The sequence below is a fragment of the Echiichthys vipera genome, assembly GCF_963691815.1.
Source record: "Echiichthys vipera genome assembly, chromosome: 21".
In the NCBI taxonomy this organism is placed as follows: Eukaryota; Metazoa; Chordata; class Actinopteri; order Perciformes; family Trachinidae; genus Echiichthys; species Echiichthys vipera.
The window spans coordinates 9,925,993-9,950,138 of record NC_139846.1 but is presented as its reverse complement, the minus strand read 5'-3'; the positions used below and the strand labels follow the sequence as shown (position 1 = coordinate 9,950,138).

General features: G+C 40.2%; 2 protein-coding genes across 2 annotated transcripts; both read left to right on the top strand.

Annotated features, from left to right (window-relative positions):
- The first annotated feature begins 7,534 nt into the window (after nucleotides 1-7,534).
- On the top strand, nucleotides 7,535-11,098 carry otulina (OTU deubiquitinase with linear linkage specificity a). Its single transcript, XM_083936208.1, has 3 exons — nucleotides 7,535-7,709; nucleotides 7,881-8,002; nucleotides 10,656-11,098. Exons 1-3 carry the CDS (start codon nucleotides 7,599-7,601, stop codon nucleotides 11,080-11,082), a joined length of 660 nt encoding a protein of 219 aa, XP_083792334.1. The 5' UTR covers nucleotides 7,535-7,598; the 3' UTR covers nucleotides 11,083-11,098.
- A 1,820-nt stretch (nucleotides 11,099-12,918) lies between these two features.
- Nucleotides 12,919-23,916, top strand: LOC310963072 (uncharacterized protein). Its single transcript, XM_083935720.1, has 11 exons — nucleotides 12,919-13,176; nucleotides 13,675-13,964; nucleotides 15,151-15,768; nucleotides 16,572-16,769; nucleotides 17,106-17,450; nucleotides 18,863-18,930; nucleotides 19,138-19,244; nucleotides 19,359-19,502; nucleotides 20,832-20,963; nucleotides 21,622-21,888; nucleotides 22,418-23,916. The coding sequence occupies exons 2-11, from the start codon at nucleotides 13,816-13,818 to the stop codon at nucleotides 22,628-22,630; spliced, it is 2,241 nt and encodes a 746-aa protein (XP_083791846.1). The 5' UTR covers nucleotides 12,919-13,176; nucleotides 13,675-13,815; the 3' UTR covers nucleotides 22,631-23,916.
- The last annotated feature ends 230 nt before the right edge of the window (nucleotides 23,917-24,146 follow it).

Here is a 24,146-nt window from a genome sequence, read left to right as displayed (position 1 = left end):
ATATGCAGATCCAAATATGCAGTTTATGACCCACTTCTTATACATGTTCATACAGTTAAGTCAATGTTATTCATAAAGTAGGGCATCATTTTCAAAGGTTTGGTTATTTGAAGTTTCTTTGTTATCTGAAGTTGTTTAAATATTTCAATTTTTTTTATTCTGTTTTTATTGTTCTGTTTTGTTGTTGTTTTTAATGTTTTTATTCATATTTTGAAAATAACTCACTTTGAAAATAACTAAAATGTGCACTTTTGAAGAAAACACTTGTTTACATTTCGCAAATTATTATTGGTGATGAACGATGGTTCGAGGGGCCCCCTGTGAATTTTTGCCCAGGGCCTCGACAGACTCTAGAATCGCCTCTGCTCAAAATCACAAGTTTGTCTCAGAGCGCTTTAGGAGCCCACCAATGTTAAGTTTGAAGAGAACTGTTAACAACGTGAGGTTTCTGGATTATGATTTGGGCAAAGGTTTAAAACAATTTCATGTGGATATGCACCGTGTAAGCACATTCAAAAGTGAAATAAAGACAATAAAACTAGATTTTAAGTTGGAGGCCTCAAGAAAAACACACAAAATTATTTCAGATCTATTGTGTTGTAATTTACCACAATCAAATTATTAAACATTTAAGATTTTATTAAGATGCCCATTTAGGCTATTAGGCTTTACATGATGCGATGTGTGGCATTGATCCACGCTATGCTCTCTTCATAAAATCAACATAGACGACTCCCTCCGCCTTTAAACCCCTGATTTATATAAAACATCTTAAACATGGAGGAAATCTCAGCAGGAAGAGCAACAGAGGAAGGACCCACGTGCAACAAGCCATTAGGAATAATAATAATAGAAATGAGAAGTAAAGCATTATTTTCAGTACATTGAATATTATATTAAGTAAGGACGGAGTCTTGAGCAAAGTGCTCTGATCAAAGTGCTTTTCTGTGGGACAGAATCAAACACAGATTTGGAAGAAAACTCGGCTTTGTTCAAAGGGAAAGTTTTCTTAACTTGGCAGAGATCTAAGAGCAGTATGGTTTGAGGATTCACACCTGAGCCTTTGTGGTGTATGATGTTTCAAGACAGTAATCCAGTAAAACAAGAGCTCTGACCTCCGAATCTTGTGCTTTATTGTTATTTTATGGACCAAATGGTCCTTAAGAAGGGTTTTAAAGTGAACTGTAAGTCTTTTTCTCTGTGTCAGTCTGACCCCCCCCCCCCCCCTCTATATATATATGTATATATATATATTTATATATATATATACATATATATAAATATATATATATATATATATATATATATATATATATATATATATATATACATACATTATTATATATTTCTTTCTAAAACAGAATCAAAGTGAAGACTCCAGTCTGACTTGTTGCAGTGAAACATACCTGTTCAACCTGCAACTACTTGAAATTGTCCTGAATGGGATAGAAATATTATGACATGTCGGCGCTCCAAATGGATTATGTTTCAATATCAGTCAGGACCCAGAAACAAGAGAGTTGGAGGGAGAGAGTGCACGCGTTGGATGCAGATGGTTTTAAATTGCTGCCTTTGTTTTCCATCAGGCATGAAGCATTCACTTTCTTTATCTTTCAGACAACGCGCGGTGGGCTGATGTTCTGGGTAAATGAACTGTCGGTATATCCCTCACCCTCCCGCTCCTCCGCCTTCTTGTTTTCACTTCCTCCTCAAGGTTGAGATGTTGGTACACTGACTGTGAAGCCCGAGCTGCTCAGGCGTCTCCCACTTTGCTGCTCTGCACACCCAGATGCCTCTGGGGGTGCAATTACCAATCCTCACATGCAATCGGGGTTGGCCATGCATATGATCCCTTTTGCTTTCACAGCTGTTCCTGTGTTGTTGTTGGGTTTTTTTTTCAGTGTTATTAGCAATGACACACTGTGAGGTATTTGCAGGTAGAGGAGTTAATAGCCCGGGTCTTTACAGAGACACCTGTCCGACTTGAGCAGCTGATTGCATTGGCTCATAGTCCATTTAGCTTTCTTTTTTCAGCACACTTTTTTGGATGCATGGCTTTAGGCTGTGATGTCTCTGTTTTCTACTTAGTGTACAGGAATCTTTTCCCAAAAGTCTCACTAACACACAGGTGGAACTGTTAAAGCCGATGTTGCACACCTGCTTCCCTTCACATACAGCCTGAACCGGAGGTAAGGGGGCATGTGTCAGTATTTCCATTTTCTACTCCTTTATATTTCTACTTCACGACAAATTCAGAGGTTAATATTATTCTTTTCACCCCACATATGACAGCTGCAGATTACGGATACAAACGCAATACATTTAAATACATTATTACATATACATTGCAGTATATATATATATTTGTTGAAATTAGATTAAAGGAAATCTTCACCAGCTGCAGCATTTGAAATGGGCCATTCTGCATAATGAGTACTTTTCCTTTTTGTACTTTAAGTATATTTTAATGCTGATACTAATCAAATTTGAATGCATGACTTTTATGTTGTACTTCTAAATAGTGAAACTGAAGTAAAGGCTCTGAATACTGCACCTCTGCACCACAAGCACAATAGTTCTGTTATTTCATGGAAATCTATGTAATTAGTATAAATTCTATGGAAAATATTGACAATGATCTGATGCAGTTAATTGTTTTAGAGTTTATAAAGAGTCACAGATATGCAGATACAGTTCCATGAAGAAACAACTTAATGTTAATGAATATTGGTATTATGATTACTGGATGTGACTATCTAAGTAACACCAGCATAGCACAGTAAAATAGCTCAATTTAAGTGCATATATACAGTGTTACTCCTTTACATCTCAACCACAAATTCAACATGAACATGTGAGCATCAATAAAAGTATATTAAGTCCATAACGTTTATTCTGTTGATAATAATTACATTCTTTGACTGTCATTGCAGAACTTTTACTTGTAATTGAGTTTACAGTGTGGCGTGTGCTACTTTTCCTTCAGTAAAGAATATAAATAGTTCCCCTGCACTGGTCTATAGTCTTAGACTTAAGAAAGCACTAAACTTCACATCCTTGTAGCCGCGAACGTACTCAATGTGTTTCTTTTGAATACAGGGACCATACAGCAGAAGCACAAGGACATGACGAAAGTTACCATATCCATCATCAAATCTCGGCCAGTGAATAGTTTTAATAGTTTCAGAATTGATTTAATAGTTACAGCCCACAGCAGAGTCTGCATATATAAGATAAATGAATTTTGTCCTCAAAAGAAACTTTCCACCTGAAAAGATCTTTTAAGATAAAGACTGACTTCACCTTGACCTTATTTTGTGCGTACACAAGAATGGGTGTTATGTATTTGCAGGAGGTCAGAAAAAATATGAATAATGTCAGGCATGGCCTTGTCTTTTTATAAAGTCAAACACAAGGTTCAGCCACCATCTCCACCTTAAGAGCTTCATACAATCCCCCAATATGTAGTCAAGACCTTGTTTTTGTTTTTCATATTTAATTGATTGAATTTATTCATATCCATTGATCATCTGTAATGCAGCTTTAAAGCCACACACTGATTAGGATTAGTGAGGCCTTGGGGCAAATTTACCACTGGCTCCTTTTGACCCTTTTTCTGAGTAAATATAATTTTTCTTTTAGAGACATGCTTTGTTAATGTGACACCTGCCTCCAAGACAGGCAATAAATCAGGACGCCACTTAATGTCTTTATTATTTTTGGTTAATTATATGAATCATTGCTATTTATTCCCAAACTAATATTCACAAATTCTTTGTCCAAAGGCCTTTATTTTCTTATGTCTTATGTTGGTTCTCAATCAGCTTAATCAGCATAAAATGAAGATGTTCAAATCTTTGTATGTATTACGCCGTTCTCTGGCCATCCTGAAAACTTTTCTCACTCCATTTTTGCTGCTTCTGTGGAAGTGGAAACACTGTTTTTTTGTGTGTCAGGATTTAAAAAGTGACTTAGATTTGTGTTAAACCTGCAGAGAAAAGAATGCAAAATGACCTGGGAACGATGCAGGGGTCCACCCTCTCTAACTCTCTCCATGGTTACGGCCCTGCCAATATATAATGATGTGCTATAATCTAAAACGTGACCCGAAAGAACCGCCACGCCACAAATTTTTGCCTGAAATGTACGATTATTTGGCAAAAAGCAGCAGATGAAAACTGAAGTTGTTTCCCCTCCTGTCAGGTACTTTGTAAGCAGTGCATGAAAAAAAACCCTTTGGCAAAGTGCAACTCTCCTGCTCATGGGTCATCGCAGCTTTAAGGGCTTGAGGAAAATAACCGGCCCTGCCCTCCATCATCCTCTCATCCTGCTGACCTCTATATGTACGGTATAGTAGCTATACTTACAGCACACGGAGAAAAGAGAGAGAGAGAAAGAGAATGATTGCATATCTGAAGGCATCAAGAGAGCAGATATGGATGGGAGAGGAGTGACACGGTCGGACACGTTTGTGCTTTCTTATTAGTGAGGGTCTGTACGGACACTTTGGGCCTTTTTATGGGGCCATGATGAAACCCCTCTTCGTGCATCTGTGGAAAATGGCCAGGGGAAATCACAGATGAGAATCACTCAAAGACAGGGAGATGTCAACAGGCACATAATGATAGCTGATGGCCCCAGAACACTCTCCCCTTTTCCCACTCAGCCCTACCTGCCCAAGTTGCACTATACTAGAAAACATAATTAGAGGTAAAACAGAGACGGAAGCTTTATCTCTGTGTTTTCTGTAAGCAATGCTCTTTGTTTTATACATCAGGGAGTCCATTTTTTCTCCTTCTCAATCTCTCTTTCACTTCACGGAGAGGAGGAGGAGGAGGAGGAGAGCTCCCTCTGTGAGATGCCAAGGTGCTCCCAGTCCATTGTGCTGCTGGCTGTCAGGTTAAATTAGGGAGTACAGGCTCCGTGAGTGTAAAAAAATCAATACTTGATGGAAGATTGCTCCCCGGAAAATCTGTTTTGATTCCAGGATTAATTCTTGACCAAAGGCTCCAGCAAAATGACATGCCATTAGCCTGAAAATGAACACATTCTGCAGTGGAAATTGGATGGAAATGTGTCAGGTGATTGCTCCGGTTTGTTATTTTTGACTCTTTTGAGCGAGGGGGGACTGAGGGTGTGGCCACCCGTGAATGAGGCCTCCATTTCCAGGGCAGGAGACAGCTCCACCGCGGCCTCTGGGTATTCTCAAGGCCATTGTTGTCCGGCAGGTTGCAGATGTCTTCCGCACAAGCTGAGAGGCACGTTGTCCACTCTGGTGTGTTTTTCCGTAGAGCATAAAAAATGAGCAAACCTGAAAATAAAACTACTCAACAGTGAGGAGAATACAGGGCAGGTGAGATGCATTATTGATGAGTGGATAATGCGTTTGTCATGACGGATGACGTTTTCTTGTTTGAAAACTTAAACAGGAAGCTGTAAAGATGCACCGGACAGTGATTTGAACAACCGGGCTGCACTAAGTGTTTCATGGAAGAAGAAAAGAACAACGGCAGACATGATTTTGGCCACCCCGAACAACACGTTTCTGACCAAAAACATACAAGATGCATTTATTTGTCATTGTAAGTAAAGTCAAATTGCATGTGTCCCTGTGCATTATTTTCTTTTCTGTGCAACCAAAACACAGGTTTGTTTGTTTGCTCCACAGAAACCTAAATACTTACGTCAGGAAGAGGAACAGCCTCAAAGGATTTCATGTTTTTTTTTATCCGTCTAAATACAAATGTCCATTAATCACGTCCATACACATACACATGACACACATCATATTTTTGGAGTATTGGTGTCTCACTGTGTTTTAATGGAATATGAGAAAAAAAAAAAAAACCTTGTGGTGACCTTTAACAAAAAGCTTTTTTACTTTAGTTTCCAGTGAGTTTTCAGACATTCAGGAGAATTCTCTGAACCCAAAATTGAATCCTCTAGTTTATCTGAAAACCTGAAAAAATCACATAATATGCAGATACATTTGTTTAAACTTTCCTTGACATCATGACCTCAGAGTTTTTGCTACAGACAGAAAGACAAGCGCACATCCACCCACAGCCGAGCAGATGGAGCCTAAAATGAAGTGTGTTTGATTGTGTTCACTGTCCGTGCTTGTGATTAAAAACGGAACTATCAAAAATAACAAAATAACCCCAGTGCTGTTAGGAAGATAAATATGAACTATAAGAGGGGAATAGAATGCACTGTGAGACGGAAATAAACACTTAGAAGAACATAATTAAGATGAAGATGAGGATGATGATGATGAGCGGCTTGTATGCTTAGAGGTTCTCCCAGCATCTGTAAACACAGTTGATGCTTGAAGACGTCTGGGTCCCTTCAGTTTCATGTGTGTAGATATGCATCCATGTTTAGACCCCACTCAGTTTAACGGTGAGGCAATAGCGCCCCCTGCAGGAGTACATAAGCAATAGCTAATGTGTAATGGCTCTAGATGGCAGTGTGCACCACGACCTCAAAGTTTAGCTGTGAACACCACAGAAGAAGGAAAAATACACCCTAAAGGTTTTTTTTGCAAGCTTCAAACATTACAAAAATATAATAATTGGCAAGGTAAACAATAAACACAATCAAATTAAAATGTAATAAATTAAGAACAAACATCATATGTGCATGTTATACATATGTTATTTCTAAATTGTATATTTATTATTGTATAGGTAGATTTACAATTTGTACATATAGTGGATACATGATAAAGATTACAGCAATCGCTGAATTGTGAAAAAGGGGTAGGATTAAATAAGTGAAAACTTATTCCTACTCCTTTTCACGCAGAGTTAATTGTATATATGTTACAGTTTTTTTTCTCTCTTATTTGTTAAACTAATTTAATTTTGTACACTTTTGTATTCCTTTTTTTGACATGTCTGAAATAAATTCATAAATTCAAATATTGTCTAATCATGTGGGCTCTTAAAAACATAGAATAGAATAGGAAAACTAATTCTTTCTCAGGGGTTTTCAATTTTTTTGTACAAATGCATGTAACAAAAATCTTTTGCTAAGTTTTTTTGGATTGCATTGTATCCAAAATGCATACATCATATTCAAGATAATACAAGTTTATACAATAGAAACAACCGAGCAATTGACGCCAATGACAGATAAATAAAATAAGACAAAGCTAAACATAATAAATAAAAATAAAAATGAAATACGAAAATAAAAATGAGTTCATAGACAAGAGGTCAGTCAGGAAGTAAGGTACATCGATATCTATACAGATGTTTTGCGATTTTAAAACAATGTACATACTTTTGTATTTGTTCTTCTAATTTATAAAATAATCGAAAATAAGTATTTGTCTATAAATTATTAGTATTATTATTGTTTGCCAAAATAATGAGGTCATTGTTACCAGGCTCTACTTTTTGTCCTCCAGTTGGAGGAACGTAATATTTCCATTTGTCAGAGATGTCGCTTTGAGGTGGACCTTCTTTCCCAGGCGCGGGGTGATGACGTACACGATCTAGAAGGCTGGAAGTTGCTGAGGCAACAGAGTTGTCCGCCGTTGCCCGTCGTTGTGCAGATGCTAATGAGATATTGAGTTTTATTATAATCTCACGATGTCTTGGGTTAAAGCAGCTTCCTACAGCGCCGACGTGTTTGACGAGACTGCGGACGAACTTAGTTTACAGACGAAAGAGTGGACGAACAACATGAAGAAGAGAGTCATGGTAAAATGTAGCTACACGTTGTGTTTGCTGGGTGTGTGTGTGTTATAGTAGTGACTGTCACTTTGCTGCCTCGTGTTTGTGTTCACGTTATCACTGCTGTGAAACAGAGGTGTTAAGGTTAAGTTCAGTGTGTTAATGTGAGTCTTCCCTCCTCTCTGGTGTTGCGAACAGGATGGTTATGTAGACGGAGTCGGTGCCGGGGAGGAGGCCTCGCTTCAGTCCGGGTTTGACCTCGGGTTCAGGGAAGGAGCAGCTCAGACTGTAGCTGTGGGCCGGCTCAAAGGGATCCTAAGGTAAATCACCATACAGGGCTCGTACTGGAGATCACTGAAAACACTTGACTTGTAGTGTGGTGTTTTCAAAGTTTTGGAAAGTGCTTGTTTTGAATCAAGTGCTTGAAACTTCTTGAAATGTAGGTTATATGGGATGTATAGAAGATCTGCACATTTGAGACTGAAACAGCATCTTCTGACACTTTTGCATGAGAAATTGCTTTTAAGATTATGAATATAGTTGGTGATTTATATTCCTGTCGAGTCAGTTTTCCTTTAATGTGTCATCCTTCTGAACAAAGCTGTCTCAAAACATCATGTTGGTTGTCAAACATCTCATTTTAATGTGGCAAACAAGTGCAATAATTAGTATACTGAATACCGAGTATTGTACTGTATATAAATATGCAATTTACCACAGCTGTGAGCTGCTGGAAAACCTTGAAATCCTTAAAAAGTGCTTGAATTTGAGTTTGGAAAACCCTGATCATATAATTGATCCCATATGTGATATATCTGCAGATTTAGTTTTGTAAGGGCCGTGGATAAAACTGTGGAGCCCCAAGATGCTTATGTACAAACATATACACACACGTCCCCCACACACCTGGTGATCAAAGCCCTGTATTTAGCAAGAATCTTATCTTTATATATATTTTTGAACTGGATAATGTTTGGACATTGCTTTAGTTTAACATCCACAAATCGAAATACAACATTTCATAGTTGTACGGATACTTAACAGTTTTAGATTGATTTCTTCTCTTTATGCCTCACTTCTGAATGACACAAGCCAATCTCTGGTTGAACAGCCCATAATTCCTGTTTACGGTATCCTCCTGATCAGATACACGGTATTAAGGACTGAAATAAAACAAGTGAAAAGAAATTGCAGGAGTGCAGAGAGAAAATGGAGGCAGACAAAGTTAGTTCACTATGACATATTCCAGGACAAACTCATAATCTATAATAAAGCAGTAAAACAGGCAAGGACTTTCCATTTTTCACAACTCGTCTCAGATAAAAAGAGCGACCATAAATTCCTCTTCTCCACAATTTCTTGTTTAATTAATAGTGATTTGAGTTCTAACAAACCATCTGTGTGAGGACTTTGCAGACCACTTCAGAGGTTAAGTAGTTGGTATTAGCTCCACTCTTTTAGAACAAAACAATGTTGCTTTTAACAGACCTGAACGATGACTTTTATCTGAGGAGTCACTGGAGCAGTTTGTCCTGGTTGATGCAGTAACCCTCGGTCGAGTTTTCTCCGAGTGAAGTCAACAGCCCGTCTTTTAGACCTGATTCCCTCGTCACTTTTTTAAAAAATGTAAGCGTTCCTTGAGTTTGAACGTTTAAACCTTGTGAATTGCTCTCTCCAGTTGGGTGTCTTCCCCACTGGTGAAGCCCCTTCTGAAAAAGAGCAATTTGGATCCTGACAATTTCGCCAACTACCGACCTGTATCCAACTTACCTATTTTAGGTACTGTTTTAGAAAAGCTGTTTTTTTAAACAGCAACACAATTTTAGAACAGTGGTTGTATAAATAAAGCTGATTTGATTTGATTACAGCTGATATTTTTGAGCTGTAATCTCGTGTGGCTGCTGCCACACAGTGGTGACTGTAGCTCTTAAGTCTGGGTGGAAAGTCAAGTATCACTGACAATATTTTGTGTCCATCTAAATTAGGGGTTGAGTGAAAAAGTCAAGCAGGTCCAAAAAATGACAGAGTTAAGCAGAGGGACCAAGTATCTATTGAAATGTTTCGATTCTGTTGCTGATACGACAGGTTTTTGTGTCGACGCCAAAATGACTTTTCAGCTCCCTGCTTTAAAGATTACAAACAAGTTTTTCTCCAAAATCCTTTATTTCTCTGACAAAAAACAACAACAAATATCTTTAAAGTTAAAGATGTTAATGAACTCAAAATTCAGATTTAAATCAGAACTAGGAATGAATAAGTAAAAATAAAGAGTATGAATTAGAGCAAGCATTAAATGTCCGCTTTCGGTCTGTTGTGCATCCTCAGTGCTATGGATACTTTTTGGTCGGTACCGTAAATAAACGTACTGAGGTTGGATACGCATCCCTATTCAACAAGAACAGTCTACACAAACACAGATCTTTAAGCAATGTCACAATTTTTCAATAAGTTACATCCCCAAACAATATCCCATATCATATATATTATTATATTTTCCCACATATATGAGTCCTACATTTGCCACTAGAGTCAGAAACAATGGCGTTAAACTGCTCTTGTCAGCAAAAAACCCTTTACCTGTATTAAATGTATGCTTGATGGCAGGTGGGTTTTTCGTCCATCCGTTCTTGTGCATTGGTGTCACTTTTTTCAATATTAAGAATCATGCTGCAGAATTTTAATTCAGTAGTTCCTCTTAGTAAACATCAAACACACTTGCGCGGTTTTCTTTCTCTTTCTCTATATTTTGAAAAACGGCATTTTGTTATTCCTACTTTCTTTCACTGCCGCTCAGTTTATACTCACTCTTTTAAAAAAAACTCTTTGAGTCCCTTTTTTTGCACAGAAACATCATGAGTCTTCTCTGTTGTGGTCATTATTAAAGACTCTTTTCTGTCCAGCTGATGCCTGTCCCAGTCACTTCTCTGTGCCATTGTATCCGACACTGTTGCCTCTTTGTGTCTCGCGTCACAGTGCTATATTCTGCTGGTGCCGGATCCAACATCCGGAAAGCCCCCTCCCAGCCTCTGTGACCGACCTCCTGCAGCAGGTTTCACAACATGAAGACGCAGTTAGGGAGGGCATCCGGAGAACTCTGGAGAATCCTCCTCCCAGCGTGAGCTCCGTCTCCGAGAGCATGGAGGATCTGGAGGTGGAGCGGGCCGATTCGGGCTGCGGTGGAGGAGAGGGATGTAAAGAAACGGACTGCTGCAAGAAAGGAGAAAAAATGGACCTGGACGTTCCTCAACAGCAACAAAAGCTCCGTCCTGGATCCACCAGCTGCTCCTCCAGCTCCAGTGAAAGCCTGAACCACCTGGTGCAGCGCTGCATGGATCTGGTGTCAGAGCTCGGACTGCCACAGGAGCTGATCAGTCACATACAGGAGCTGAGGGACATGTAGTGTGGGAAGAGCACAATCACAGACGTTTTGGACAAAACTCGGGTGAACAGGTTTTAGTGTAAAGTTCTTACACACGGCAGTGAAGTGCATTTGATGTATATAATGTAAAATAGAATTTTGCATTCAGAATTTGTATAAAATGGTTGATTTGAAAATAAAAATGAATTTGCTTTATTCCACCTACTTTACTGCCCAATTAATTAAAAACAAAATTCATTACCTCTTCTTTATTACAGACCAAAACATGCATCCTTATTTTATATTGATATTAAAAGATTGTTATTGTCATTTAATCAATAATAATAATGATAATTTATGTATTACTGGACTGAGCCTGTACTGTAATGCGTAGAATGTTCTTACCAAATACATATGAAGTTTAAACATACATTAACAAATAACTTCATGAATTACTTGCCAATTTCCTTTATTGTTTAAAGCAATAGTATACTGCATCTTTGTTTTAGGCTGCATCTGATTATTTTTTTGCTATTATATTTAACATCTGTTACTTATGCTTTTATTTGCACTATTCTCTTGCTTATGTAGCACTGAAAATGTCCCACTGTGGGTGTGATAAAGGATTATCTTAATCCTCACATTACTTTACATAATCGAATTGTTGACAATCGACTTTTTGACTAACCGATCAGTTCACTAATTACCTCAGCATTAATATTCTGTTTATATGTAAACATCAAAAAACGCCATGGTTGACATACAGTTTTGTATTTATTATTGCACAATCACAAAGGCATACATCATATTGAAGATAATACATGTGACATCAATAACAGATAAATATTCAAAGCTAAATAATAACAAATAGATCAAATGAAATGCTTAAATTAAATAAACATCCGTCAATCAGGAAATACGCTACATAGGTATTCATACAGATGTAGGGCTTTTGCAATTTTACAGCATTTTACATATTTTAGTTTCATCTCTTATAAATACATCAAAAATAAGAATCGTTTTTTAAGAAACGACATTTGTGTATAAAGTATTTTGCTAAAATAATGAGATTAGAGGTTGAATATGGAGAATGAGCGGAACACGCCATCTAGTGTCTCAAGATCGTCGACGCAACAACAACAAATAATTCCAGAAGTCGGGTTGCCAGGTTGGTCAGACCCGGCCCAGCAGCCTACAGGAGACTGGAGTCTGAGCCTGTTTGAACCCATCCCCTCTGGCAAATCACACCATAAAACACGTATTACAGAGGTGTTTGACTGACAGTTACCGTTACAGCTAAGTAAACATGAAAGTTAGCTTAGCGATCAAGGAGAAATGTAGCTATTTGGGCGTGCGTTTTAATGCCGTTGCACTCCTTTATCTCAGTCCATGGAGTGAATGCTCGGCCTACATTGACTCTGGTTTTTGCCCGTCTCCGCTCACTCAGCTGCTGGGACTAATAAGCAGGATTGGCAAACTCCATTTCACCCAGAGCAAGCCTACAGTAGCTGCACCCAACAACAGACAACCCTGGCAACCAGCAATTCCGGCCGCTATATGTGGCTACAATGTATACAGAACGGGGCAGAATGTCACTGTCAAACCCGTCAAATTATTTTTTAAATATTGATTCAGACTAAATATTTTTTTTTTATGAAAAAGATTCTACATATTAAACTTTAATGTTACAAAAATCGACTTTTTTGTCCTCCAGTTATAAAAACCGATCTGTATATTTTCATATGTCAAAATAATTTGATCGATTTGACCTAAAAATGGGGGCTTTTCCGAGGAGCACTTGAACGCAACAAAACTCTCTCGGCGCACACGAGTATGACGTCATGCGGTCGGACAGAGCCGTGACCTGACGCTAAAGGGTCCGCGCACCAACCGACAGACGTTCCGCAGCAAATACGGCGAAACAGCCGTTATTTATGGAATGTGACGCGTAAAACGTTAACGGCCCGGTGATTCTAGGAGGTAACCATAGTGACAGCAGCAATTCTCAAGACCAGACGATCCGGTTTTGGCAGCGCGTGTTTCTATATTTAAGTTTACGTCAGCTAGCTGGCTAACCAAAAGTGAAACAGCACCCGGAGCTACATGGGAGTCTGTCTCTTAATGAACTCAACCGAGGTATGCGTTTATGTCATTATTAATGTGGGAATGACCGCTGCATGTGCAGTGTGAAATATGCTGGCACCGTCCTTACTTCCTTTTATTCTGTTGACATTAACAGTAGTGTATTAATAGTAAAAATGTAGTAGCAGGTGTTCAAACAAAACATGTGACCCAGATTATAAAGTCAGCTACATTCCAAACATGTTGTAATACCGTGGTAACATGCTGTCTGTATTAGCCAGAAAGTGTGCCCTCTTAGTATTTAGATAGGGTCAGACATTTGTATATCAACCAAATACTGTGACCACCATAATATTAAGATACAGAGAGAGTTACCACTGCTGTCACCATTTTTGGTCACATCTATAACAATATAATATGTGATTAAAACAACATTTGGATTGGCAGCATAGCTCAAATTCAGGTTACAGAATATGATTGGTCACAGAATTTACTGCAACACCTGTTACACCATATACAAGTGTTAACTAATTGGTGTCATTGTGATTTCAGATATCAACTCTATAACGAAGCATACCCGTGGTTGCTCCCTGGCGTTAGCAGCAGCCTGACCCTCTTCACCATGGACTCCTGAAATCCCCAGGCATCAGCGACTCATCCTGGTCGGACCTCCCAAGCAGAGGGAGTGAGCAGATGGGGACCGTTTGCTGCCGTGCTGAGAGTCCCTGTGGCAGTGCGGAGGAAAGAAGTGGTTTGCTGAAAGATGACTTGAAGGCCACAGTGCCCACTGGTGAAACAGTTGTGGTGGGCGCCTGTGGTCCTGAAAGAGATGATGACATCAGGTGAGATTAACATTGCAGTATAGTGTGAATATTAGTTCAGTTCCCTTCTTTTTGGACCTCAGCAACATGATCTGGTCAAATCCAAAAAGTTATGTTATTCAGCAGTGGGTTACATCCCCAAAGGTATTTTCCTGATCACACAGATATAGAGTAGGGTAAACCTTGAATGTCCCAGAGGGGCGATTTTAGCTCAGACAGCAGTGAATAAAACAACAATTGATATTGTCATTTCTTGTAAACCAGGAGGACACTCTGTTGCAGCAGCTAACAGGCCAAATCCATTGTGTTTAAAAAGCCAGGAAGCAGAGTATCCTGTGTAGATGTCTGTCCTCCACAGAGCTGGGTCTGTCTGACGTTCCTGCCTGTACAAGGGAAGGAGGTTTTCGTTGCCACCGTACTCTACGGGGGAATTGTTGGGTCAATGTAAATCATAAATAAGTCATAGTGTGGTCTATACCTAGTCTGTAAAGTGTCATGCGATAACGTTTGTTATGATTTGGCACTATAAATAAAATTGAATTAAATTGAATTGAATTGTAAAAGGTACTAGGAGTCCAGTAACATGACCTGAGCTTGTGTGTCGCTCTGACTTGTTAAAAGTGGCCACACATTCACCGTTCTCTCCAAGTTTTTTTTACAAAGAATGATCATAGCAAATGTTAGAACTATTTCAAAAAGTTAATGGGATTTGTCCAGATTTTGAATTATTGCAGAAAATAACCTCAGAAAGTAGACAAATGTGAGGTTGTGACATTTCCTTTAAAGATGTGACCCACTGCTGGATAACTGGTAATAAATGAACACTTAGGTTTTCCCCTTAAAGGTTTGCAAGGGGTGTGTCATGTGACCAAGTCACAGCAACATAAGGAGTGAGTACACATAGGACTGGGGGACTTCCGGGTCATAGAGGGTAACTTTGTCAGTGGTTGGTGCAGAGATGCTACGTAAAGACGACTGTTTTGATTATACATTTCCACACTTCCTCCCCACCCACATTACAGAAAGAATCTTAAACATCTCGCTGAAAAATGTTATCTGCGATCACAAATCTATTCTGGGTTCCTGTTTGTTAAAAGGCTACTTACTGAAGATATCAAGGCTGCAACTGAGTTTGAATGTAAGGTTTGAGGGATGTTTTTGTTGTATATTATGATATTGCTCATCCTCTCTGGGTTACGTCACTCAGGAAAACGCCTGATGAGGCCAACATAAAGGTGGAGAAGGCTGTGCACGTGAAGCAGAGTCCTGAGGTTGCAGAGACTGAGCCCAATAACATTCAGGAGAATGGACCCTCGCAGAAGGATGTTATACAAACAAAAAAAGCAACGCCTTCTCCCCGCAAAGGGTCTGAACTCAAAGAAAACTCCACCGGAGCACACAATGAAGATGTGCCGGACCGTCCTGCAGACAGTGAAGCTGAACTCCTGCAATGCACTTTAAACTCTCCGCAGAAAGAAAACGCCGCAGCTGACTGGGAGGTTTTTACACCAACAAATGAGGCACCGGAAGAAGAAAATCCAGCCTCAGCACAGGACAAAATCCATCCACCCTCAGATGTAGTTTGCCATGAAAACCATACTGAGACAACTGAAACAAGAGAGCACATTACACCAGACACTACTCATGACGATGATGAAGAAGAGGCCGGCTCCAGAGTCACTGTAGAGAGCGCTGTAGCCGAGCCATCAGCAGAACTAAACAATTATGTGTTATCTGTGCCAAACTGTCAGCCCGCTGCAGCAGCTTGTGAGGTGTCGTCCATTTCCGTGGTCAGTCAGGAAAACGACGGAGAGCCTCCGAGCTGGTGAGTCACGCCACAGTCAAATTCAGTTGGCAAAAAAATTAAACATACCATGTGGTTGAATCGAAATACTTGCCATTAAGACTGAGAATTGCATTCCTAGTTACTTTTTAGGGCCCGACTGATATAAGATTTTTGAGACTAAAACTGATTTTAGAGAGTGTAATTGCATTGCATATTTTTGTCGATACAGTGAATTTTTGAGCTGGAATGAAAATAGACCTTTTCCATGTGTGTTGTGTACCGATATGACTCCGCAAAAGGACTACACCGCTGCTTTAAGGATTACTCTTCTACATAATTATACCTGACACATAGAATATATTACATTGTCACCCAATTCTAGAAAACAAACACTGAGAAAAGATAAATAAAATAAATATCTAAATAAAAGTCATGTCCAGAATCAGTTAAATGCTGACTATTTATTCAAATAAAACTATAATAAATAGGTTAATAAACGTCATGCTGGGTGGATGATTAAAATAATAAGAAAGCAGAAAATAAATTGTACTTACACAAAGACTTAGGGGAAATATTATTTTAGACTTTCCCTTTTGTCTTTTTATGGTTAATAACTTGATAATTTTGCCTCTTAAGTCGACTGAAACATATTCAAATAAAACAAATCAGAGAAGGAATAATGATATTAATAATGCAGCCGGAAATAAACGACCTATCGCGATTTATTGTGACGTCAAAAGACACCACACTGAAGGATTGTACTGGAGGGAAGAAGGAGCATTATCAGACTGAGCTCCTGCTATACAGTCGTTAATACCTTTCCCCTGTCATCCTCTGGTTAGTGCTGAGACGGAGGATTCAGAGAATGGGAGTTGTTCAGGGTGCGAGGAGGCCGATCCTGAGGTCAAACAAAGCTATGATGTTTGTGAGTCTTCTCCTGGGTCGGAGCCCACGGGACTCAACCACAGTGGCGAGGAACTAGACGCTGCCAACTGGGTCCGGCAGCCAGAGACCACAGCTCCGGCGGACGCCAGCGAGAGGTCAGTGGGTTCAGAGTTTGTGACATCAAAACCACAACACTTGTTTACATGAACTGTGTACTTGTGTTTTTGAGAGATGATGACCACTAGGGGGCATATAGGCACCACAGTTTGTTGTATTAGTTGTATCAAAATGATTGTTGCACCCACACTTTTACGCAATATTTGTCTCCCCAAATTAATGTTTCAGGTTTTATAAAATGTACGTCAATTTGCACATTTAATACTGATAATATGCATTCATGGCATAAATACTTACCCAATACTGACCTAAACACTTTTGATGTATACGTATAAAGCAGCAGCAAAAGTACCAAAGATGTGTCCTCTCTCCAGCTCAAAGTCCGATCAGGATGCAGAGCCAGATGTTGAGTGTGCAACTACGAGTTCAGACGAGGTCCCTTCCTTGGGGAAAATCAAACAGGATATTGGGCAGGAAATTGCGCAGAAAGGACAGGACAGAGATGGAGATGTTCCCAAAGTGAAGGAGGAGGACGAGATTGAGGGGGAGGCAGAGGACGCTCCCACTGAGGCCGAGGCTGAGGCTGGGAAAGATGCTGAGATTCAGGAGGCGTCTGGAACAGAGGAGCACCTGGCAGGGAGCCCATCCACTGATGTAAAGGCTGATGAGAAACCCGCCACAGAGAAAGAAGACTCTGATGAAGATGACCTGGGCACCAGGTTTGTAGTTACTTGATGGAGTGAAAATCACATCACGTGTTAGCCATGTTTTTTATTGAAAGATTGAGTCAGAGTGCAGTAATGCTTCTGTAATTCTGAAACAAGACGTCAAAGTGGGACACAACACAGGAAGAGACTGTTTATAACTGTGTGGCAATGCACGTCCAGTACCATGTGTTTAATCTTCAGCTTTGAAAGACTAAACTACACTATATGTGTGTCTACATAATTATTTTTACTCTGTATAAATGACAATCAAGTCAATATTGACCCTTGCTTGAGCTCCAACAGTTTCAGTGATCAGCTGGTTATCGAGAAGCTTCAGGATTTCATAACCAGGTGATCCTTTGACTCATCTGTGTCGTGCAGGGAGAGATTTGAAACATGCAGGGCGAGGGGAACTCTGGGAGATTTTGGGACACGCTGTGTTATTGGTTTGAATTTCCATGTACACGCACTGGTACACCACAAAGTAATTTGTACAAAAACGTGAGGAAATATCGAAATTCTGTAGATTTTTTGCTGTTTGTTGTCATGGTGCAGAAGATTAAGAAATTGAAGAATTGATAATGAGTTTCAAGGGTATAGTTGGTGTCCTGGAGACACCTACTGTAGCTGGAACCACCACACAAGCGGGTTTGCGTGTTATGCTAGATAATTATGTCTAGCTGCAGACAGATTTTGTCTCTGCAGTAACATCGCAGCTGTGCGAGATACAGAGTTGTTGTTAAGATAAAATGAAGGCCAAGTTTGAAAATGGGTGTGAGCAAGGTCACAAGAAATAGGAAGGTAGATCGTAGAGAAGAGGCCAAATGATAACTAGTTCTTTCTATATTTTTTGTTGTCAACTAATTCCTAAAAAGACCAAAACCAATACTGTGTCCGTCTCTCAACACTTCCGGACTTTTCCACCCTGTGGCGCTCAGTCAGTGCCAAACTCATTTGTTGCTACTGGAGACGTAGTTCTGTAAAGATGGGTTTCAAACGTGCAGTATATTTTGTTTTTCTAAAGGTCAAGTAACACTGGGGTTTTTAGAAGATGTTACTCAATCAGGAGTCAATTTGGAGTCTGTTGACTGTTTTCAGCTGTGGATTAATAATCATTTAAAGTGCTAATGAGTATTTACTGCAGCAGCACCATGGTGTGTGTGTGTGTGTGTGTGTGGGGGGGGGGGGGGATTAACTCAAAATAAACTACAGTGCCCATGGTCATTGAAAAGAAGAAACATGTCACCCAGTGGATCACTGATGTGTTTTTAATAGTTTTGAGGCAACAATGGAGCTCTATGGCACAGAGGAAGAAGCCGTATCACGCTTTATAGACAAAACAAAACTTGTTTTCTAGAGAAACATAAATCATTGCCAGTCTAATAAGTAATGTACTTACAGAGTGTTTTTTTTCCCCTTTTTAGTGAAGAAGATCTGTACAGAGGAGCCGAGGAGTTGTCAGCATCACAAAAAAATCAACCAGAAGCTACAAGTAAGTGCATCCAAATCACACATTTACAGACTGAAGTGGCATCAAAGATTTCACACAGCACTACTTTTGTTTTGTCATGTAAATATAGACAATAGTCCTTTTGTTTTGCCCATCATATCCTCCAAATCTCCCCTCTCTCTCTCTCTCTCTCTCTCTCTCTCTCTCTCTCTCTCTCTCTCTCTCTCTCTCTCTCTCTCTCTCTCTCAGTTTTAAAGGTGGAGGACAGATGCAGTTTGGCTGCAGCGGTGGATATTCTGTCTTACAGCGAGAGAGAGTGGAAAGGAAATACTTCCAAAAGTGCTCTCATTAGAAAGGTCTGTGCCTGTGAGCTCCTGGGAAAAAGTGTCTCAGATTAAAGTCAGACGTTGTGTTTTTACACATGAATGGCTAAAGAGATGTTCTGTGGTGTCTCGGTGTGTCTGCTGCAGGGTTATAAAGAGATGTCCCAGAGGTTCGGCAGCGTGAGGAGAGTGAGGGGGGACAACTACTGTGCCCTCAGAGCCACACTGTTCCAGGTGTTGTCCCACAGCAGCCAGCTGCCTGCATGGCTGCAGGAGGAGGACATTAATATGGTAAATACTCACTTAATGAGGTGGTATCAGTTGACAGTGACTAAGCACAGCACGGGCCAGCACATAACCGTTGGCGGTAATGATTAAGATGAACCATCGACATCCTTAGTCAGTTTTAAACAACATTACCAGTAAAGGCTAGTCAAACACGCTTCTCATTTCTAGCCTTTCACCATCTGTTTTTCAGGCTGAAAGATGCGACTGTTGTTGCCTGATTGCATTTGGCGTTCACATCATAGCTAGCTCTCTGATTTCAATATGCTGTCTCTGGTTGACTTTTTAATGATTCTAGCTAGGTGACTTTAAAACGAGAGTCATAATGTTTAAATCCATGTTGTGTTATTAAGAGACAAAAGCTACATGTCGCAGGCTCCAGAATAAAAATTGTATTGCCATGTAGAGTTTGTTACTCTTAGTATTATCGGTATGATAAGGAAAGATGTCACTAACACTGTTTGGCTGCTTAGCTAACATAACTGTTCATATTTACAATCAGATTAAATAAAGAACAGGACAGAGCTGCTAAGATTAGCTTTGGTCGCATGGCCAGACTTTATCTCCACAGCCTTGTGGCAGCGCTGGAGAACAGTCTGGCTGCATCCTTTATCATTGCTGTTGTGGTTTGTATTTCTTTAAACCAATCACAATCATCTTGGGTGGCGCCAGGCCCAAGATGCAGCGATGGTGCCCTTGCAAAAGAGTTTTTGGGAGGGAACTGGTTTTGGTAAAACATTTACACATGGGGAGGCGAGCCCTGCCATTAAAATATTTACTATATAAATATACAAATATTTTTAAAACAATTCACAGGAAGAACCAAGCTAGCTAGCTTGCTAGCTCGGATGTTGTTGTTGAATCCCATAGCTAAGGGGGTTTTGAAAATGGTAGCACGCAGACAGTAGAAGGGGATGAGTGATGCGTGAAATATGCGGCCAATGGCAGGCTTATATACCCAAAGTGTAGATCCGGTGAGTCTAACATTACCCTAACCATGTAGGGAAATGCTTCATAGAGGATGTGCTGTCATGAGTAGGACTTTAATGTAACCTGTTGTAACTCCAGAGTTTTTCTTTAACCCTCGGTTGTTATAGTTGGTTGTAAGCTTGTTAGCTGCAATATTGCCTAACAGCAGATTGACACACACTTTTTAAATTAAGGCCATACATTTTTGCTGGTGGTTTTTGAACAACTTAAAAAAAAAAACATCATCTCAATTCTTCAAACAACTAGCAAGGATTGGTCAATGGTTGTTTTTCTAATGTCTGTGTAGACCAGTGCTTCTGCTCATTTGAACACAGCTGAAATCTCATCTGAGCATTTTAACCACAGCTGCCGAAGCAACTTGAGGCCCAGGAAGATCTGATAAATCAGTGGACGTTTCCTGGAGATTGCCTGCAGGGAGAGGGGACGGGAGATGCTACCCAGCAGCTAAAAGCCTACATGGAGCTTCTCCGAAATAAGGTACTGGCTTCAAATCTGCTCAGAAACATGCAATAAAAAAAGTATTTTAAAGACACAGCGAGTAAACCACAGCACTATATTTATGCCATCAGTGGACACTGAGGGTATTGATATTCTACCCCGGAGCTTTTAGATGTTATTGCTACCATATGTTAAAGGGAGGTAGTCTTTCAAATGCTGTCCATAACACACAATCTAGTAATGCTCTCAAGAATCTGGAGGGGTGGACGGACCCTCAGCCTCAAAGAAACCGTTTCAACTTGTAAAACCACACGGCCTCTTTACTATAACCGTATGCGGCCCCAAGCAGAATTTATAGTCAGTCACGGCCACTGCTAGCTTGTGAGGAATTCTGGTGTTTACTGCACACACGTTTTTTTAAAAGTTGTGTGCATTGACATTATGGATTCCATACAGTTGCACTTAAAATAGACTTTGTTGTGGTTTTCTGGTCTGTGCTGGATCCACATTTAGGCCACTGTGTATGTAAGGAATAGGGAAATGGAAATCCACTGACCCTGATTTTTGTCTTATTTGTCTAAAAGCAATCAGAAAACTACGGCAAAGTGAAATGTTTGGCATTTGTGCGTGAGAAATGACGTAAAGATGAAATGCTTATCCTAATAGTTATTGATTAATGTCATTGATTTGTTTCCAGTGGCAGGCAGCAGTGGACTGCTCCTCTGCTGTGGAGCGGCAGCAGCTGTGCGAGCGAGCATTTCAGGGAGGAGAAGAGCTCGGCCTGCTGGAGGCGCTCAAGCTGCTGATGCTGGGCAGAGCGGTGGAGCTGCACAGCTGCATGCAGGGCGGTGGGGACGTCCCGCTCTTCTGCTGGCTGCTGTTCGCTCGGGATTCATCCGACTGCCCGCGCTCCTTCCTCTCCAACCACCTCAGCCACGTGGGCCTCAGCGCCGGGCTGGAGCAGGTAAAAGAAACGCAGGGCGTCCTTTTATATTTGTTGAACAGACAACCGCAGACTCAATTAAATAAGGCATTTAAAGATGTTCTACTGGCTACATACAGTAGTTGCCTTTTCCTTACATGGTAAACAACACTAGAAACTCACCCGTACGAATCCAGCAGAACACTTCTGCTGAATAAACTGTTTTCACACAACAAACAACAAACGTGCCATTAGATTCTCGTTCTTCACGTTCTCATGATCTCAGACATGAACAGTAGAACATGCCTGCGCTTGTGCTGTTGAGCCAGAGTGTCTCTACTTCATCTGCCCCGGGGGTGAGGAGGCTTCAGGAAGGACAAACTGCTGAGTGATTTAATTGTTATTTTCTCTTTTTTGCTTTAAAGCTTTTGCCGGCACTTTTTTTCCACAAAGAAACCCCACCCATAAATATCATGTGCTTGAGCAAAGCAGCTGATTAAACACTACGCATTTTAAATGGGGCTCTCCTGTAACCATGCTATTATCTCAGTGCATTGTGCCTTTTGTGCAGGTGGAGATGTTCCTGCTGGGCTACGCCTTGCAGTGCACCATTCAAGTTTACAGACTGTACAAGGTTGACACAGAGGAGTTTGTCACCTACTACCCAGACGACCATAAGGACGACTGGCCGTCCGTGTGCCTCGTCACAGAGGACGATCGCCACTACAATGTGCCAGTTGTAGAGGCTGCAGAAGAACCACACATGCAGCTCAACTCGAGGTGATGCCACCGCAGAGAAATCTCCTGCCATACAAACAAAACACTCCTCAGGTCGATCAAGATGAACAGATTTACGCCAACTGAAGGAATAGTTAACATTTTGTGACACATTTGCTTTAATACTGAGAGTTAGTCAAGAAGATCAGTACCACTCGCGTCTCTCTGTTGAATAGTTGGTTAGCTTAGCTTAGCACAAAGATTGCAAACAGGAACAACTTTCTGTCTGAAGGAGTGTTTCCTGTCTTTTCTCTAAGCCAAGCCAAATTGCTTCATATTAAGCATGCAGACATTAGAGTGATATCGATCTTAATACATAACTCACAGTAAGGAAGCAAATAAGCATATTTCCCAAAATGTTGCTCTATTCCTTTAACAATTAAAATGCTGATTTGAGACCCCGTACAAAATGTGATTTACACACTTTTGTACACACTGTACTGTATACAGAGTTTTCTATTTGGGTACGTGTACATATGTGCATCTGATATTGCGGGATCACCTCAGTTAAGTCCAAATTACTTTGCAGGGTGTCATTTTGACTTTCAGGTGGGGTGGGAAAAAAAGCCCAAATTTCCTGAGAAACTTTTTTTTGTTTTACACGTTTTCTCTGTAAAATCCTGATCGAAACACAATGGAGCTGCCAACAGCGCCAAAATGATTAGATGGTTGGTGTTTACACTGGAATTTGGGCACTTTAATTTGTGTATTAATTTATTATTCATTCATCATGAAAAACATTTTAAATGAAGTGAATAGAGTGATTTAGTCGAAGGGTTGGATGATTTATCAGGTCTAACAACAGCTCACACCCAATCAGAGGACCGTGAAGATTAATTGCAGCCTCTGTGTTAAGAGGTGTGATTTGTGATCCGTGTGTGTGTGTTTGCAACTGTGTGTGTATGTCTCAAACTAAATGTGTAACATGTTGCCTTTAACCAAGCTGTCCTGAGGGGAAAAAAATGTGCCAATGTTGCTGCAAATACTGGCAACAGTCCCAACCACCAGCCACTGGATTCAGTAGTAAATGCTCGCTTGGTCCTCCATGTTGCCTTAGAAATAATGCACAATAAGAATGAATGTTGGTTATTAGTGATAAGACGCCATTTTTCTTGCCCTAATTCCAGAGCAGGTGAAGGTGATCTGTCGACGGTAAAACATTGATTATGCCATTTGCAGGAATGTTCTTTCGCTGGCATTTAGATAAAATCAAAGTACAATTTTTCTAAAAGTCTTTTTTTTCCTGTTTTTATGGCTTGTCCTAATTTTATGAGAACTTTAAACTGAAGTTTCCGAGCTACTGAAAATGACACATTACGTCTGTTTGGGGGTCTCATAGACTCCACCTGTAAAATGTGTTGAATACAATGGATTTTCCTATGATCTAAACCTGTGATTGTTGTGGACTGTACTTGTTTATAGTAGCACTACCCTTCCCAAATAAGTCTATCTGGGTTTCTGTTGTATTGTAAGAGATCGAACAGGTGTTTAAAGCTGTTTGGGGTCTAAACTGACATACGTAC

Coding starts and splice junctions, on each gene's coding strand:
- otulina (XM_083936208.1), top strand. CDS start 7,599: ATGTCTTGGGTTAAAGCAGCTTCCTACAGCGCCGACGTGTTTGACGAG. Junction 7,710..7,880: donor ACATGAAGAAGAGAGTCATG/GTAAAATGTAGC, acceptor TGTTGCGAACAG/GATGGTTATGTAGACGGAGT. Junction 8,003..10,655: donor CGGCTCAAAGGGATCCTAAG/GTAAATCACCAT, acceptor CTCGCGTCACAG/TGCTATATTCTGCTGGTGCC.
- LOC310963072 (XM_083935720.1), top strand. CDS start 13,816: ATGGGGACCGTTTGCTGCCGTGCTGAGAGTCCCTGTGGCAGTGCGGAG. Junction 17,451..18,862: donor GAAGATGACCTGGGCACCAG/GTTTGTAGTTAC, acceptor TCCCCTTTTTAG/TGAAGAAGATCTGTACAGAG. Junction 18,931..19,137: donor AAATCAACCAGAAGCTACAA/GTAAGTGCATCC, acceptor TCTCTCTCTCAG/TTTTAAAGGTGGAGGACAGA.